Source organism: Anas platyrhynchos, chromosome 6 (genome assembly GCF_047663525.1).
Source record: "Anas platyrhynchos isolate ZD024472 breed Pekin duck chromosome 6, IASCAAS_PekinDuck_T2T, whole genome shotgun sequence".
Lineage (NCBI taxonomy): Eukaryota > Metazoa > Chordata > Aves > Anseriformes > Anatidae > Anas > Anas platyrhynchos.
In genome coordinates, this window is record NC_092592.1 from 36,876,418 (window position 1) to 36,893,132 (window position 16,715).

The 16,715-nt window shown below is 46.8% G+C and overlaps 1 protein-coding gene across 1 annotated transcript in view; it reads left to right on the forward strand.

The window, feature by feature from the left end:
* Positions 1–788: 788 nt before the first annotated feature.
* HTRA1 (HtrA serine peptidase 1) overlaps positions 789–16,715 on the forward strand; it is a 30,266-nt gene continuing 14,339 nt past the window's right edge. Inside the window, exons 1-3 of the mRNA XM_013101101.5 lie at positions 789–1,318; positions 15,224–15,323; positions 15,658–15,862. Coding sequence (XP_012956555.2) covers positions 838–1,318; positions 15,224–15,323; positions 15,658–15,862 — 786 coding nt within the window. The 5' untranslated portion in view covers positions 789–837. The remainder of the gene's footprint in view (positions 1,319–15,223; positions 15,324–15,657; positions 15,863–16,715) is intronic.

Here is a 16,715-nt window from a genome sequence, read left to right on the forward strand (position 1 = left end):
ACAGGTAACTGTGACAGGACCAGAGGGAATGGCCTTGAGTTGCACCAGGGGAGGCTCAGGTTGGAAACGAGGAGCCATTTCTCCTCAGGACAAGCAGCCAGGCATTGGGACGGGTTGCCCAGGGAGGTGGTGGTGGCACCGTCCCTGGGGGTGTTCAGGGAGAGGTTGGACGTGGTGCTTGGGGACTCGGCTCAGTGGGGACACTGGTGGTAGGGGGCGGTTGGAGCAGAGGATCTTGGAGGGCTTTTACAACGTGAATGGTTCTGGGATTGCCTGTGGGCTGGGCTGCTGCTCTGGGTGTGTGGGGAGAAAAAAAATAAATAAATGAAAATGAAGAATAAAATTAAAAAGTAAATAATATAAATAGATAAATAAAGTAAATAAAAAATAAAATAAAATAAAAAATACAAAATAAAAAATAATAAAAAATAAAAATTAAAAAATAAAATAAAAATAAAATAAAAATAAAAAATATAAAAAATTATAAAAAATATAAAAAAATATATATTTTTTTATTTTTATTTTAAAAATAAATAAAAAATAGAGTAAATAAACAAAGTAAATAGGATAAAGTAAATAAACAGACCGAAGTAAATAGAATAAAGTAAATAAATAACCACCAACAACACTAAAATCCGAAAAAAAAGCCCCGCCGGGGGGTGTTGCGGCTGGGTCCCCCCCCCCCCATGCCCGCCCCGCCCCGCCGGCCGCGCCGCCCCCGCCCCGCGGCTTAAAGGCGGCCGCCGCCGCTCCGCCGCCGTCCCGCTGCCTCCTTCCTCCCTCCTCCTTCCTCCTCCTCCTCCTCCTCCTCCTCCTCCTCCTCCTCTCTCCGCCGCGATGCCGCTGTGGGCCTGGAGCCTGGTGCTGGCGGCGCTGCTCCCCGCCGCCTCCTCGGCCCCTCCGCCGCCCGCCGCCGCCTGCCCGGAGCGCTGCGATCGCTCCCGGTGCCCCCCGCTGCCCGCATCCTGCCCCGGCGGCGCCGTGCCCGATGCCTGCGGCTGCTGCCGGGTGTGCGGGGCTGAGGAGGGCGAGCCCTGCGGTGTTCCCGGAGGAGGAGCAGCCCCCGTCGTCGGAGGCAGCCCCCCGTGCGGTGAGGGGCTGCGCTGCGTGGTGGCGGCCGGAGCCGGCGTCCCCGCCTCGGGCACTGTCCGCAAGCGGGCGGCCGCCGGGCGCTGCGTGTGCTCCAGCAGCGAGCCCGTCTGCGGCAGCGATGGGCTCACCTACGGCAGCCCCTGCCAGCTACGGGCCGCCAGCCGCCGGGCTGAGGCTCTCCGCCAGCCGCCCGTCATCGCCATCCAGCGCGGAGCCTGCGGGCAGGGTAAGGGGAGAAGGGGGAAAATTGGGGAGCGGCGGCCGGGGGGGTCAGCGGCTTGTTCTTCCCCTTGTCTCGCTGCTGGGGCTTGGGTCTAGTGAGAAACTAGAGCGAGAATATGGGATTGTACTCTTCCAAGCATTGCGGGGAGAGGATGCCAAGTCCAGCTTTAAACCGCTCCTTCTCTACCCAGCCATCCTCCAAAAATAAAGGGATGCTTGAGGATGCTGGGCTGCAGCCGGGGGAGTTGCTTGCAGGACTTGCAAAGTTGGCGTGGCGAGGATCCCGGTCTGTGCACCTTCAGCACACTTTGGCAAAACTCGCTGCCATCCGGGCACTTCATCACGAAGTAACGCCATGGGGAACAAAACTGTGAGCATGGAAGCTGTTAAAATCAGTTCACGATGTGTCCGTGGCAGCAGAGCAGAACCGGCTGCCTATCTTAGCAGATGCGCTCTGCTTATTAATAATGAGTTTGCTAGAGAGGAGGAAACTAGTGACTTAGCAGCACAGGAGGCTGGCTGCCAGTGCTTTTGGAGGACAGGAGTGGTCATCAAGAAGTAACAGCATAAGCTGTTATATTAATAGTAAGAAGCAGGGTGTTTTTCCTTCGGCTTTATGGTTATTATTTAGTTGTTGTAGTGGAGCTGGAGGCAGCCGAACATGCCGTGCACCAGGATGGGAACTGGTGCAAACTGCTGGTGCACCAGGCAAAGGCGCGTGGCCGTGTTATGCAGCTGCCTCTGCACGCAGGACTGCCGAGCTTGGGCAGCAGGGCCAAGTTTTTGGCCTCGTTTCTAGGAGCAATTCATGCAGGATGTGACACAGCAAGGCAGAAATGTGCAGGTCGATAAGCATGGGATGGTCCTCACAAGGTGTCTTCTTGCAAGCCCTTGTACAGATTGGTTTACGTCTTTTAAGCTAAGGCTGTGCATTTGTTTCAAGCCACTCAACACGTTCAGAGAGTAACATGTAAAAATAGAGTGCAGTAAGGCTGTATTTCTGAAGCAGTAGTCGTGTTTTGGTAAGTGCTTTTTCCCTGAGGACCGATCCTCTGGATGCAGGCTGCACCATTTCTGCACTTCTTTCTTTACAAACAGCTGTAACCTTTTTTCCGTATTTAGCCCTGACCTCTCCAGCAGAAGAATATCCCATCGTACAGCAGCTTTGTGCTGTGCTTGGGCAGAACGCCGATCCTGCCTCAGCGATCAAACTCTTGTATCAGTACAGTCCCTTTTTGTACCCCTGTTTTCCCCCCGGTTTAAAAGCTGCCTTGTGTTCTGTGGAACATTGCTGGCATTTAGTGACGGAGACAATCAAAGCTTTCACACTGCGGTTTCCTGATCTGCAACATAATATAATGCCTTGTGATTTATTTTTTCTTTCCAGTTCTCAATTCATGATGCCAATATTGTTGCCTTGCAGCCTTTTCCGCTGAATGCTCGCAGCATTTGAGCTGGAGAGCAATGTGCATCCACTGTAAGCCGTGCAGAGAACTTGTTGGGCAAATCGGCCTGGTGCAGAGCTCTGCTTGGCAGAGGAGCTCTTGCAGGACCACCAGGGTGCCTTCAGCCTTTCGTTTTGTCCCCATGCACCTCTGGTTGGAGCTGCACTTCTTTTCTGTATCAGCAGGGACAAAAGGAAGGTGCTAGAGAGCAAACCAGTAGCGTGTGGTTATCCCTAGTACACAGCGAACAGTGCTGCACACAGAGCTTTTTTTTTCATATGCAAAGGACCTAAAATAAAGAGAAATGGAGAGTTGGCTGAAAACCTCCAAAATAAAGAGAAATGGAGAGCAGGCTGTAAAGCTGCATTCCCTGGAGGCAGATTGAATGTGGTGTTTTGAAATGCCGTTGCCTAATATGTGGCTCCTTACAGTTGTTAATTTTTTATTTTATTTTGAGTTCATTTTCAAGAGTGCTTTTTCTACCTGCAGGTGGATTATCCTTGGTAAAACTTTTGTATATGTTCACAGGAACGTATTTTCATAAATAATCTAGTGAATACAGTGCAGTGGCCCAAGGGAAGCAAGAGAATGGGGAGGTAGAGAAAGCAAGCTTCCCATCACTATAGTAGTTGGTCACACAACATTGTGTGTTACGTGAAATAAAACTTCTGTCTTTTTCGATTCCCACCTGTGACAGTCCCCTCTCTTTGCCCTTAGTGGTTCTCAGTGCCTGTGCCCTGGGTGTGCTGTGGAGAGGGCGAGGAGGGGCCGGGGTGGGGTTGCTCTGGGTCTGTGTGCATAAGGGAGATGCTTTCTTTAGCAAGACAGGGATTTTGTGCCTTAAAAAGCTTGAAGAAAATTTCACTGGCCTCGGAGTTAAGCTGTGGCAAGGGGGTGGTGGTGGCACTGAGGTGCTGAGTGGGGGGGCTCTGGGTGCAGGGTGAGAAGCAGAAGGGGTGAAATGAACCGTGGCTGGAGAAACCCCACAAACTGCTGAGGGCGAGGCTGCAGCATCCAGCCGGGGCTAACACAGGCCTGGCCTCTGTGTGGTGAACGCTTAGGATGGGAGCAGGGCCCAAACGCTGCTGGGCAGGCAGCGGGCAGGGTTACGTGCTGCTGGGGCTGTGTGGCGGCTGCTGACCCTTTCATTAGGGCCTGTGTCCACGTCTGGGGAGGCGTGTGTGCCTCTGTCCATCCTCCTGCCTTCCTGCCACATTGCTGGGGCAGTGTAACCGGCGGTACCCGTCCCGCTGGCGTGGGCCCTGTCCCCATCCCAGCCCTGTCCTGTCCCTGTCCTGTCTGCCCGGTGGTGGTGGGCAGCCTCCACAGCGGCTGCAGTCCCAGGCAGACATTCCCGAAGCCTCTTGCCTCTGGCGGAGGACGTGGCCCTGCTGCTCGTACCGAAAACGCTGCCAAACGAGCCCCAGCAGCCCTGGCAGGCTGCGTGTGCTTTGTGCAGCAGGCCGGGCAGGCCTGCTGAGCTGCGGCTGGGACAAAATGTAGTCTGAATTTTAACAAAAAGACACCTTCGCTTCCCGTCAAGGGCGAGCGGCACTGGCAGAGAGCGCTCAGGCCTGTCAAAGCACCCTCAGGTAAAGGGCCTGCACAGGACCCTTTGAAAATAAAGTGTCACCAAAAGAAGGTGAACGTCCTCTGAGCAGAAGCCACGGCCACGTAAATAAACGTTGTCCTGCTCCCAGGACTGAGGTCAGCGAAGGAGACCTCAGTGTTTTGCGTGCTGATGTTCGTCGTGTCGGAGGATGTTTTCTTTTTCTTCTGCAAATATGTTTGTGGTGCTCTCGAGTCCCTGCTGACCGAGGGGAGTAGGCTGAGGACCTTCAGCACACCCTTCAGCTGGTTTCCCTTCCCCTCCTCGCCTCTCCCAGCGCCTGAGGGCAGCGTGCTGTTCTTTCCATGCCGGGCTCTGGGGAGCTGCCCCATAAAACACGAATGGGCCCAGATCGTCTTCTGACCTTTAATCAGAGTAAGAGGAAGAAAGTTCCTCACGGATGCTCTTGGTTCCTAACTTTCCTCTGACCCTTTCTGAGGTGGATTTTTAGGCCTTCATATTTTTATTAGACTTGTGTAGTACCTCAGCAGCCCTCGGGATGCTGGTGCCTATCACAGGGCGGTCACGCTGCTCTGTCACAGAAGTGCACTGGGGTGAGTGCAGGAGGTGAGTTTGGGGCTAACCCTCAGTTCCAGGAAGGCGGATATGAGTTTTGCTATTTCTTGTCACCACGTTATCATTGTGTAGCTCCAGAGGTGATGGGAAGAGAAAAAAATAATCCATCGCTCAAACTCAATTTCTTGCGAAGTAGCTGACTGCTCTGAAATGCACCCGGCTGAATTGCGTCCAAGCGACTCTATAATTATCTGGCAGAAGAAAATGACCTCAGCGGTCAATAAACCATTTGTCATTAATTCGCAGCCCTTTGAAAAAATATATATATAAAGAATGAGATTGATGCAGCAAACAATGGGAAAGAGCAGCAGATGGAACTGGCTAACTTTGCCTGCCTGCAGTACTCAGAGCTAAGTGGTCTGGCAGTGGTACGCCTTGCAGGAATGAATAATCAGGGCAGGAAGAGAAACTCGGTTGAGAAATCTGGGAAGGTCAGGAAATCAGCCAGGGATTTATCAAGAGGAAAGTTGATCTTGTTTTTGTGACCCAGGCTTTCAGCTGTTTCCCTAAAGATCATAACAGCCACGTCACGGTTAGCGTGCTGAAGAAATGTTCGGAGCTTTGCAGGTTGCTCGGCACGTGTGGAGCCTGGAAAAGTGACCCGGGAGGATGGAGTGGAAAGGAACAGGATGCACAAAGGCACTCCAGCACCACGGACTTCTTCAGCCTCCCTCACCTCCTTCAAGTTACTGTGCCTGGGTGGTCTGAAGTTGTCTTCTGCCTCCTCTGTCCCTTGTGGCAGGGGGAGAACGGGAGAGAGGGAAGGAAAAGGAGCCAAGTGCAGTGGAAATAAATAGCAACATATTTCCAGAAAAGAACCAATTCCCCAGCACGGGCTTAAAAACTTTTCCAAAGCCAAGTATTCAGCTCTGAGAGGAGGGGACTGTAAGAAGTGGTTTGTCTGAAGAGGCTCACCTTTTTCCTCGCTCCACGTCTAGATTTCCTTCCCGGGGAGCTGGGAGTCATTCGCTAGTCTTTAGACTTCAAACAGTGAAGTTAGTAAACACAGATTTGGAACAAGGGAAGGTTCAGTGCTTTCATCTTCGGGGCTTTGAAATTTGAAGGTACCTGTGGACTGAGCAGGAGCGCTCAAAGCCATGAGTAAGCAGGAGGAGTCGTGTTAAACAGAGCCTGGATGGGACGGAGGCAGCGTATCCTGAGTGGTTGAAGGAAAGAAGCTGCTGTCCAAGAAATAGGAGAAGCTGGAAAATATTTTTCAAATGTGAGTTTATGTGTGCTTGGAGTGAAAGAAAGCGACGTTACAAATAGAAACTGGGGTACTGCAGAACTTAGCTTTTGTGGTAAATAAAGTAATTCCCTGCGCCCATAAATTGCTGGGGCCTCCAGGATGCCTGGCTGGACTCGGCAGCGTCGTGTGTCCCACATTACTCATAACTGGGCCCAAGTCTCCATATAATACTATTTTGGAGACTGTGTTCTGGATGTAGGGGAAAAAAGAAAAACTTGGTTTTGTCTTCTGGATAGAGGCCACTGTGATTCCCAGGTTGGCTCACCCGCCTCAAAGAGAAGAACGTTTCTAAAAGGCAAGTCTCGGCTTCCCTGCACTAATAACTATAAAATAATGCATTCATTTATGCTGACTGAAGACGTTCCCCTCATGTCTGGAACAGGAGACTTATAATAATATCTTAAACTTCCAAAAAAGGACACAGGTCGCCGATGGTGTTACTTTAAAGTTTGGTGACTTGGGAAGCCCTTTGCTTGCCGTCATTTTATCCTGTCAAATTCCATCAAGGTTTCTTGTTCTGTCTCCTGTTTCCCTGATCTTTTGAAGTTTCAGGAGCTTTTTTTTTTTTTTTTTTTTTCCAAGGTGAGTGTCTCCTGCAGCCAGTTTTGCAGAAATAGGGGTGATACGGAGTGACAGTGGTAAGAATTAAAAATCATTCCGTGTTTCTGATAGCAGTTGGATTTGCGTGTTTTTACTGAAAAATAACCAACGGATGAATTAGCACATCGTGTATCTACTGATCGTGCCTAGAAGTTATCTGATGGTCTAAAATTTGAAAGGGTTTATATAGCAGAGCATTAAGGGATCTCACAACAATTTGGAGAGGCCGATGTCACTATCCCCACTTACAGATAGCAAATCTGGGGCAGAGGAAGATAAAGGGCTTTGCTCAGGGTCACCACCTAAGCCAGCAGCAGAGCTGAGCGCAAACCGAGCTTTCGAGTCCCTGCTCATTTTTCTGCCCCTGGCCAGCATAGCTGCTCCATTTTCCATTACTTTTCTTTTCCATTACTTTATTCCTTAAACTTGCAGACTGCAGTTTTGGCAAAGTTTTGCAAACAGCATTGATGATCTGTCAATCTGCTTCTGCAGAAAAAAGTAATTTTGGAGAAGGCAAGATGTGGGTGGAGCGAGCACCATCAGGGACAAGAAACCCAAGCAGCTCCCCTCCACCATCCCTCCCCGATAGTAAACACAAGTCCCCAGGACTGCCACACTTCAACATTTGTGCTGGTGAAGGGATGATTCGTTGCCTTTTCCAGGACAATGTGCACACAGCTTGGCATGCCTGCACATTGGGTGTCAGAGGTCTGTATTGTAGACCTCCATCTGAAGGCAGTCAAGTGGGCAATCAGGAGTCGCTTATCAATAACCCAAGAAATCTTCAGTGCCACCTCCTTTCTGTAAATGTCTGCATAGGGTGGCAGGAGCACAACCTGCATTAATCCAGTTTCATTTCCGTTTCATTAAAACAAACGTGGGTGCTCCTAGAATGACTCCATAGACACGCGTAGAGAATAATGACAGAGGCGGTGGGACTTGTTCCCTGCGTAGATATTTTGTGGCCTTTGAGTTATGCTGGATTTATGTGTTGTACAATTATGAAGCCCCAGGCTATGGGCCATGTACGTTTTATTACAGTTTTGAGGTTTCTTCTATAGATTTGATCCTTCTCTGTTGTCACCACAGGAGGAGTGCGAGTCCAAGTGGTGAAACCAAGGCCTCCTGGCTGGAGAGCTTGCATCTAAAGAGTTTTATTTTTAAGATTTCTCATTAGAGAAAAACTGCTTAAAATAAACAAACTAAAACCAACAAAAACAATAACTTTTTTATACTGTGGTGCCTTCATACCAGGGTTCCTAGAAGCTGAAACTAAATCTCTCTTAAAATTCTGTTTTCTGGACACTCATCGCGAAAATTTCTCACATACTTAAAATGAGACTTTAATGTTTTTATAATGTTAAGAGGATTTTTTTTGAGATCAGACAGCTGCTGCTTACAAGTGGGGTGTCGGGATTACCACATCGTTGTTACCTCATTGACTTTTCAGTGGACTTCTTGCCCCTTCTCCCTTCTCCGCCTGCGATGCCTGCAGCTGGGAAGTGGAGCCGGGTGACGACCCGAGCTGGGAGGGACATAAACTGAGAGCTGGGCTGGAAAAAGGAGTGGAGAAGTTATTCCTGACTCATCTGCTGTATTTTCAGCATTCGGCAGAGGAGAGAATACCACGTCTGCGTTAACCTGTCGCCTGAAATACTCTCCTCATCTGTCTGCAGGAAATAAGGCAGACTCTTTTCCATAACTACCTGACTTACATTTCTTAGTGCTTCCAGCTCGGCCAGCACTACCATTAACGATGTTTTCGAGCCCAGCACTCTGCCCATGCCCTGAATTGCTCTTCTTTTTCCTATTTTCCTTTTCTTAGTCGTTGTCTTCTTCCTCTCCAGTGCCCTCCCTGACCTTGTTGTGCGAGGCAGGTCCAGGAGCGTGGTGCCTGCCATCCCCAGCAGCGCACCGTGCCCACCCAGTGCCTCGCTGTCACCGTCCTGCTGCTAATTTGTCATCGCCGATGAGCCCGGGCTCCGCGTTGTATTAATATGGCCATGTTACTGCCCGGCGAGCTCAGGGAACGGCGTGTTCCCTGCGGGCTGTTTGCGCAGGAGCTGGGCTTGCTCCCACCTCGCCGCCGGTGTTTACAGAAGAAATCGCAGTTTCCTGTTGTGTTGGATGGAGCTGGATCCTCTCTGGATGCCTTCCCCCTGCTTTTTATCCTCACCAGCTCGGGAGCCTATTGCTTTTGCTCTCGTATTTCTGTTGTTGTAACTGTGAGAGAGGTTTTTTGTTTTCTTTTTTTTTTTCAGGGACTGGGCAGTGTGCTTGGTTTATAGAAGAATTTCTGGCATTTGGGGGAGGTTTTATATACATATTTCCTCCCTGTGTGAGGCTCTGCAAGTGTTGCTGCAGTCTGTGACTATTCCTGTAGGATAAAATAGGGGTTATGCCCACTTTAAAGATAAACCTAAGACACGGAGGATTTAAATTACTGTTTTGCAAGTTGCATAGAGACTGAGGAAAGCAGCTTAGATGCATGCATCCTGGCTATTACTCCTCCTGCAGAACTTTCCAACTATTTGATACCTATCTAGCAATTCAGTAGCTGATTTGCAATGCAGATTTCTCCCTGATTTTTATAACATATATATAATATTATTCTGCTTTTTAGCCAAGGGGTAGGAAAAGTTCCTGTCTGGCTAAAACTTTTAAGTTTTATATCTCAAGTTATATATGGATTTCCTACAAGAAAGCTGTGGGCGTGTTACCTTAGGTCATTGACATTTTACCATTTTCAGTGGAAAGACAAACTTTAAGCACGCTGGAAATGGATGCTGACGAGGTCTGGCTCTCACTAAGAAAAAAGCCTGGAGCGGTGCTCTCTGCAGACCCTCTGCTGCTGGTTGCTGGTGGGGTTCACTTGTTCTCTCACACTCTCTTGCCTGAAAATCATCAAAATCAATTCTTTTTCTTGAGGATATCAATTAAAATGTGTGACTCACCTGCATTTTTGCACTCAAAAGTGCTTTTTTTTATGAACAACTGCACTCTGCTCTGGAAACTGTTGCATGCTCTTGTTGAGAGCTGCTTTCTTCTAGGAACATTGTATAGGTGCCTTGTTTTAACTGGAACCTTTTTTACACAGACCTTTAAAATCAGCACTCAGAAATAATGGCTTCAGGCTTTTATATTAGCAGGGAGAATACAAAGTTTGAAGCCTGATCCTTGCAAGATTTTTGATGCGTGTGACACAGTCCTCGTGAAAGGCTGCCAAGAATGAATTGATCATCTCAATATTGTGGAGATGAAAATTGCTTTTTGGCACGAAACTTGCAAAGGTGAAATAGAGTCAATTTAATTTAAAATCCTCGTTTCGATCTTGCAGTGGTTCTCGCTGCAGGAAATACGTTAAATGACTACCAGGTTTGTTCAGTTTACTATTTGGTGGAGTAAGACACTTGGAATTGCTCCGTTATTTAGTGCTACGTAAATATTTTTGTTGTTAGGGATGTCACAAGAATACAGACCATCTTCTCAGAAATCAGTGACATTTCTTTACTTTCTCCTTTGATTATACAGGAAAAATACTGATGTAATGGTGGTTTCATTAGCACGGTACTGCGGTTTAGACCTCTCGAAATTCCCTCCGCTGATCTCAGAACAGTTCCTGAGCAAATCGTCTGCAACATGTAGAATGTTGTCTTCTTTTCTTAGTGTTTTTCTTGCATAATATCCTTTTTTGGTGTCTTACACAATATATCCTCGAGTAGGAAGTGGAATATTTAGGCTTGCAGTTTTATGTTTAAAAAAAAAAAAGAAAAAAAGAGGCAGCAGATTCCCATACATCACTTTTTCCTTGTGTCTCTCCAGCGGAGCTTGCTGATAGCACCGTTTTCAGCGTGAGCTAAGCACTTTTGCTCCAGTTTTTGTTTCCACAGCAGCGTCAGAGGTTTGCCATTTTCCTATATGACATGAATGGGGGTTTGTACAAACAGCCGCGGTCGGAGTTTCGTCTGGGAGGGTGGAAGTCCTCCAAGGAAAACTTTACGGTCTTGTGGTTTGTGTTAGTAGTCGCCGATTCTGCCAGCCCAGCGGTTCTGTGAGCGCCTCAGCCCTGCTGGCTTTGTGCTGTAGGGAAACCCAAGCTTTTCCTTCAGACCCCAGCGTGTGTCTGTACCTGGGACGTGTGGACACAGTGCTAAGCAAGCAGCCAGCAAAGCAAGTCATCTATTTTCAGCCACCTGGAGCTGCTTAATACATTTAGCTAGCCCATAAATTGCAGCAGGCTGCAGTGGCTCTGCTCGTCGTACCCTGTGTGACAGGGACAGAAATCAGTCCTGATCATCACAGAGCCTACGGGAGAGGAGAGCTTGACCGTGGATCCCATCTGGGTCACATTTTCTTCTGGGCTGATGTTAGCAGGCTGTGGGATCCCAGCCCTTGAGCTGGTACCCTTAGGTCTGAGGAGAGGGGGGAGGGAGAAGCAGCCCCCCTGGTTCAGGTGCAGCCCAAAGGGGATGTTAATTTGGTTCCCCTGGGAGGAGGGGGTGTTGCACTTGTCCAAAATGAAGTGCCTTGAGGGATGAACCTGGAGACGGCGCTCCCTGCAATTTGCACATGAGCATCCTCTGTTACAGGTTTTAAAATACGTGTATCAGTGATGTGCCTACGACTTGATATGAAGAGCTGTTCTCACGAGGTGCGGACCTGCCTGTGTGAGCGGATGTAGTTCTCACAACTGAAGGGGAGAGGTTACTTCCAGGAGATTGCTATCTCCAAAGCATCCTTTCAGTTTAGCTCAAAATATTACCAGAAGCAGCATGTGGGAGATGTAAACATTAAAGCATCAATGCCACTGTGAGTCATGACCTAATCAAAACCTAGATCTTCCTATGCCTTTTTGGCTCCTCTTTCAGAAACCAAATTATTTTGGTTGTTTACAGCGTCTTGTGTTTTTTTCCATGACTTGGTGTTCAGCCTCTCCTTTCAGCAGTTTGTTTACTGATATTAGCACCCTTAATGGCAGTTGGCAGAGATTTTCCCTTTCATTCGAGGGCTGACAGCCAGCACACCTTTGAAGTCCTTGAAAATTTCATTGCCTTGGGAATTTTTCATGCTGTAACCTATTTATGTTTTTAAGTCAGTTTTTGGTCATTAACTGAATTCAAAAGAATCATCTTATTAATGCCATTAATGAAAGTTTCTTAACCATGTTCATGGGCATTTAGGGCATTGTGCAATAGTTCAATGAAAACATTACAAAACGCAAATAATCACAGCATATAAATAGACAAGAGACCAGTCTGCAGAGATCTGCACATCAAAGCCTGAGGGTATGTAGGAACTGGAGCTTCATTCAAGCCCACCTCAGTGTTTCAAAACAAACAAACAAACAAACCCACAAACTAATAAAATGAATCTACTAGGAACAAAACTCCAGAAGGGTGTGGTTTAAAAAAAATATATGAAAAAAGCCAGAAAACTGTGGAGAAATATTCACATGGGTTCAACATCGGTTATACCAAAGAAGCAGTTTTTAACCGAGAAATCTGCAACTGAAATACGGAATTAAAGAGCTGTCCACCTGCTTGTCAGACTCCCTGTAAGTCAGGATGGGCACGGTGGTTGTGTGTATTGGAATACACAGACAGGGGGGTTAAATAGTGAAAGCCATGTCACGAAAACCTCGGTAGCCTGTGCCTACTGGTGATTCAAATCTGAGATAACATTGGAGGCGGTGGCTCAGAGGAAAGATAAACACACCTCTCAGCTCCCACGTGCATTGCTCAATAATCCCAAAGAGCAATTAGCTATGGTGAGCTTAATGTGTGTACCTAACAGTCGAAGAGGATGCATACACGTGTCTCATTTTTGTCTGTTTTTCTGTTCCCCCCCTGCTACTTTTCGCCATTATAGAAGAAATTTTCAACATATTAATTCTTTTACTGTTGCCTTTAAATTTTTTTTTCAATATGATGCTAAAGACCAATTGCTAGTAGTTTTTTTTTTTTTTCTGCTAGTGTTCATCAATGAATTCATGTGAACAGCACTTTGACTTTTGTTTATTTGCTTCGAAAAGGTATGTTTTCCATTTAAGTGGGCAGTCGTTCAAGAGCTGTTGCAAAACTGTGTTACACAATGCAAGAATTCCTGATACATAAGCAAAGGACAGGCGTGGTAAGCTTTTTAGGTCAGTATGCCATGAATCAGTATTTATTATCTAACTTTTTCACAGTGTGAAATTTTGACCTTTTAGCTGTGCAGCTTAGTTTGGGACTGCACAGGCTGGTTTATATGCAGAAAAGCCTCGCTTCTGAAATCCTGGCATTCATAGCTGCAGACTCAAAGTGCAGGCAGCTCTCTGAGATGAAGTATTAGTAGTCTCACCATGTACAGCTTAGGCATCCTTTCTCTTCTTGAATAGCCAAATGCAAAAAAAAAGAAAGACTGAAGACATAAAAAACCTGTGTTTCCAGTGCGGTTTCCCTCATCCGTGGCAGCTCTCTTTTTTCAAGGGCAGGATGTGACCTTTAAATGTCTGCAGCACTGTAACTTAGACAAAATCATTTTAGAAGCAGTGATCAAAAAGCGTATTGATGGATATGCTCATGCCCTGTGGCGTTTTATCCCAATGTCACGTTAATCTGATCTGATAATCTGTCCAAGCTCCTGTTCCATGTGAGTGAATACTTCCAAACACATTCTCAGTGTGGTTCTTCTTCCTACCAGTTTTCCAAAACACGCCTGTTGTAGTTGCCAGATTTAGGTATAGTGATGATGTAGTTCGTGTAATGCTGGGTATTTTCTGATAGAGAAAACATAAATCCTTTGGATGAGGAGTCTGTTAATCAAAACACCTTTATGCCTTTCTGATATTCAAGTCCAAGGATAGTAGCTTAAGAACAAGTCAGACAAAGCACAGAGAACTTTTGAGGAAAGCAGTAGGTGAGAGCACTACTTTCCTGATCAATGTTCCTGTGTCATAAAGCAGATTAAAGTGTCCAAATGTTGATCTGAAACTGCACAGTGGATTATGTGGTTGCTGCTGTTCGTGACTGATGGCATTTCAAAGCACTTGAGGTGCTTCTCAGGGTACAAATGGGAAGAAAACAGATTTGTGAGCGGTCAGGTGGTGGCTGGGCTGAGCATCCCCCCAGCTCCAAAGGGGAGGACATACCAGCTGGTGTTACTAAACCATCTGAAACCCAGTTTTCACCCCTGAATCAAGCCAGTATCTGCTAAGAGCAGCAGTGATTTGTTCCAAACCATTCCTCTAAAACTCCTGTAGTGTGTTTTTGTCTTTATCCCATACGTAAACAATTTGGGATTTTTCCAGTCTGGTTTTAACAGATAATGCGGGTCATCCAGCTATGGAAGGCAGGATGATTTCAGAAGAGTCCCACGTGCCCTACAGCTCTGCAAATAAATCCTCCTGTTACACTGTCCCAGGCACCTGCAGCATCCACAAGCTGCTTACAGTTTTAATCTGTGGATTGAAAACCCAAAGGGCAGGGATGGATGGAGCAGCACAGCACGTAGTACTCATCTGGAAGCCAATCACCGATTTTGTTTGTGCCTTTGTAATGCAAGATGTGTCAGATAAAATGGGAGTACTGGTGAAAAGAAGGGGTTCTTGCCTCTAGGGAAATATGAAGTAACTCCTTGGAGGGACAGATTGCTTAGTTGCTCCCCATTAAAAAGGTTTTATCCCTGACCTGTGAGAATGGGAAGCTGTGTCACGATTGTGTGTTTTTTTCCAGAGATTTTTAGACATCCGATGGTGCAGACAGGCTTTCTGTCAGCCACAATAGGAGTTTGGGATCCAGTTGCTTTTGGAAATCCCAGTGACCCCTCTTGAATACTCAGTGGCCACGCGCTTTTGTGTTACGATACTGCCCAGGAATGCGCAGCTTTGCGGTCCCATTGTTTCCGTGCCCGTATCTATTTTTACAGCTCTGGGGGCACTTCCATAACTCCAAAGTCCATGGGCCTGCTGCCCCGTGCAGCCCATGGCCCCATGGCCGGCGGGCGGCCCTGTGGTGCTCTATAGGGGCCCGGTGGAGGCCTGGCGTCTGAAGCGGGTTGAAGTGGCATCGGGAGAGGCCTCACAGCCCTCAGACCCGTGCTCAGCTTTCCCATCTCGAGGCTCAGTAGGGGTTAGGGCCTCGTTGTCCACGTGCTGATCCGGGGGCAGCCCGAACGCAGCCGGTGCTGCAGCCCCACTGCCGCCTCCATGGCAGATTTGTGGCCCAGTCATGTGTGAGTGAAATGAGAGGTGTGCACGGGCCCTTCTGCTGGCATAACAAGGCTTTCTGCCCCTTCTGTGCGAAAAAACAGAGGGGATCCTGCAGGGGGAGGGGTTGGTGGCATACCTATGTGGGAAAAACACCCACACCGGGTTTTTAATTCAGGTGTTTTGCAATGGTCCTCCCCCTGTCACTTGAGGAACTCATGACATGCTTTCTGTTTCTGTTTCAGGCCAAGAACATCCCAACAGCCTGCGGCATAAATACAACTTTATTGCAGATGTGGTGGAGAAGATAGCTCCTGCTGTGGTTCACATTGAATTGTTTCGCAAGTAAACAAGATGCCCGGTTTTGATTTTGTATTCCTGAAAACAGCTGACCTTGTGCCAGAAATGTTAATTAATGATATGGAAGAGCACAGAGGTTTCTGAGCTGATAAATATTGATGCGTAAGAATTAAAGATAATTTAAGAGTCCCAGCAAAATAAATAAATAAGTAAAAATTAAACTAATGCATGTACATTACATTGTTGATGACAGCAAGTAATAGCAGATATTCAAAAGCATAAAAAAAAACCACATTCATTTTGGCTGTGTATTATTAGGTATTATATGTGATCTTAAAACCTTTTGCAGAGAAAAATATTTATTTCCCATGTCTTTTAGGCTTCCTTATTCAAAGAGGGAGATTCCTGTTGCCAGTGGCTCAGGGTTCATCGTCTCAGAAGACGGACTGATAGTGACAAACGCCCACGTGGTCACCAATAAAAACAGGGTGAAGGTGGAACTGAAGAACGGTGAAACATATGAAGCTAAAATTAAAGATGTTGATGAAAAAGCTGACATTGCACTAATTAAAATAGATGCTCAGGTGAGTGAGAACTGTGAGCAAGACATATTTTATTCCTCTTAACCTACTTTTCTAAAAGCTATTGCTGATTTTGATACTTAAAAGAGAGAGCAATAGTTCAGTGGTGTGAGTTTTAACCAACCTCAAAGCTAATAGGGTGGATGTGCATTTTTTAAAAGCCAAGTTTGTGATCGGTAGTGGTTTATTTTCTGACCTCTCTGAGTAATGCAAGCAAGCACCTATCACTTTTGTGTGCATCCTCAAAATAAAAACCAACAGCGTAGTTTACGGGTTGATCTACACATGCTTTGGCTAATGTAACTCTCTTTCTCTGAGAGGAAATTTTGGGGGGGATGTTTCCGTGTGCTTGGTAGAGAGAGAGATTAGTCTTTCTCATGTGCCTATAATGAAGTTGTCAAATTGCTTTTAGAAGATAATATTGTTCCTATGAGGGACTGTACCGCACAGATGTAGATATTGAAATGGGAAAATATCTTAGGAAGTATCTTGAACATTCAAGATGTTTGAATGTTTTCGTAACAAAACAGAATGCAACTCCCCAGCAATAGTCTTCAGCCATATGAGGCTTGTGGCTCTCAGCAACAGCAGAAAAATTGTCATGCTGTTCTACACATGTCAATGAGTGTAGTGCAAGTGGAATACTGTGTTGAAATACTCCTGCATGCTGTAGATGAAATTAGATGCATGTGGTTGCTTGAGGTTCTGCTTATATTGGTTTCCCTTGTTTAGACTTAGTTAATAACCTCCAAATTTAGTGGGCAATAATATGCCGTTTGAAACACGTGACTCAAAAATGTGTAGATCTTGCAGGGTTGTTTTAGTTCAGACCTATTCCCCAGTGAGGTCAGAAGTG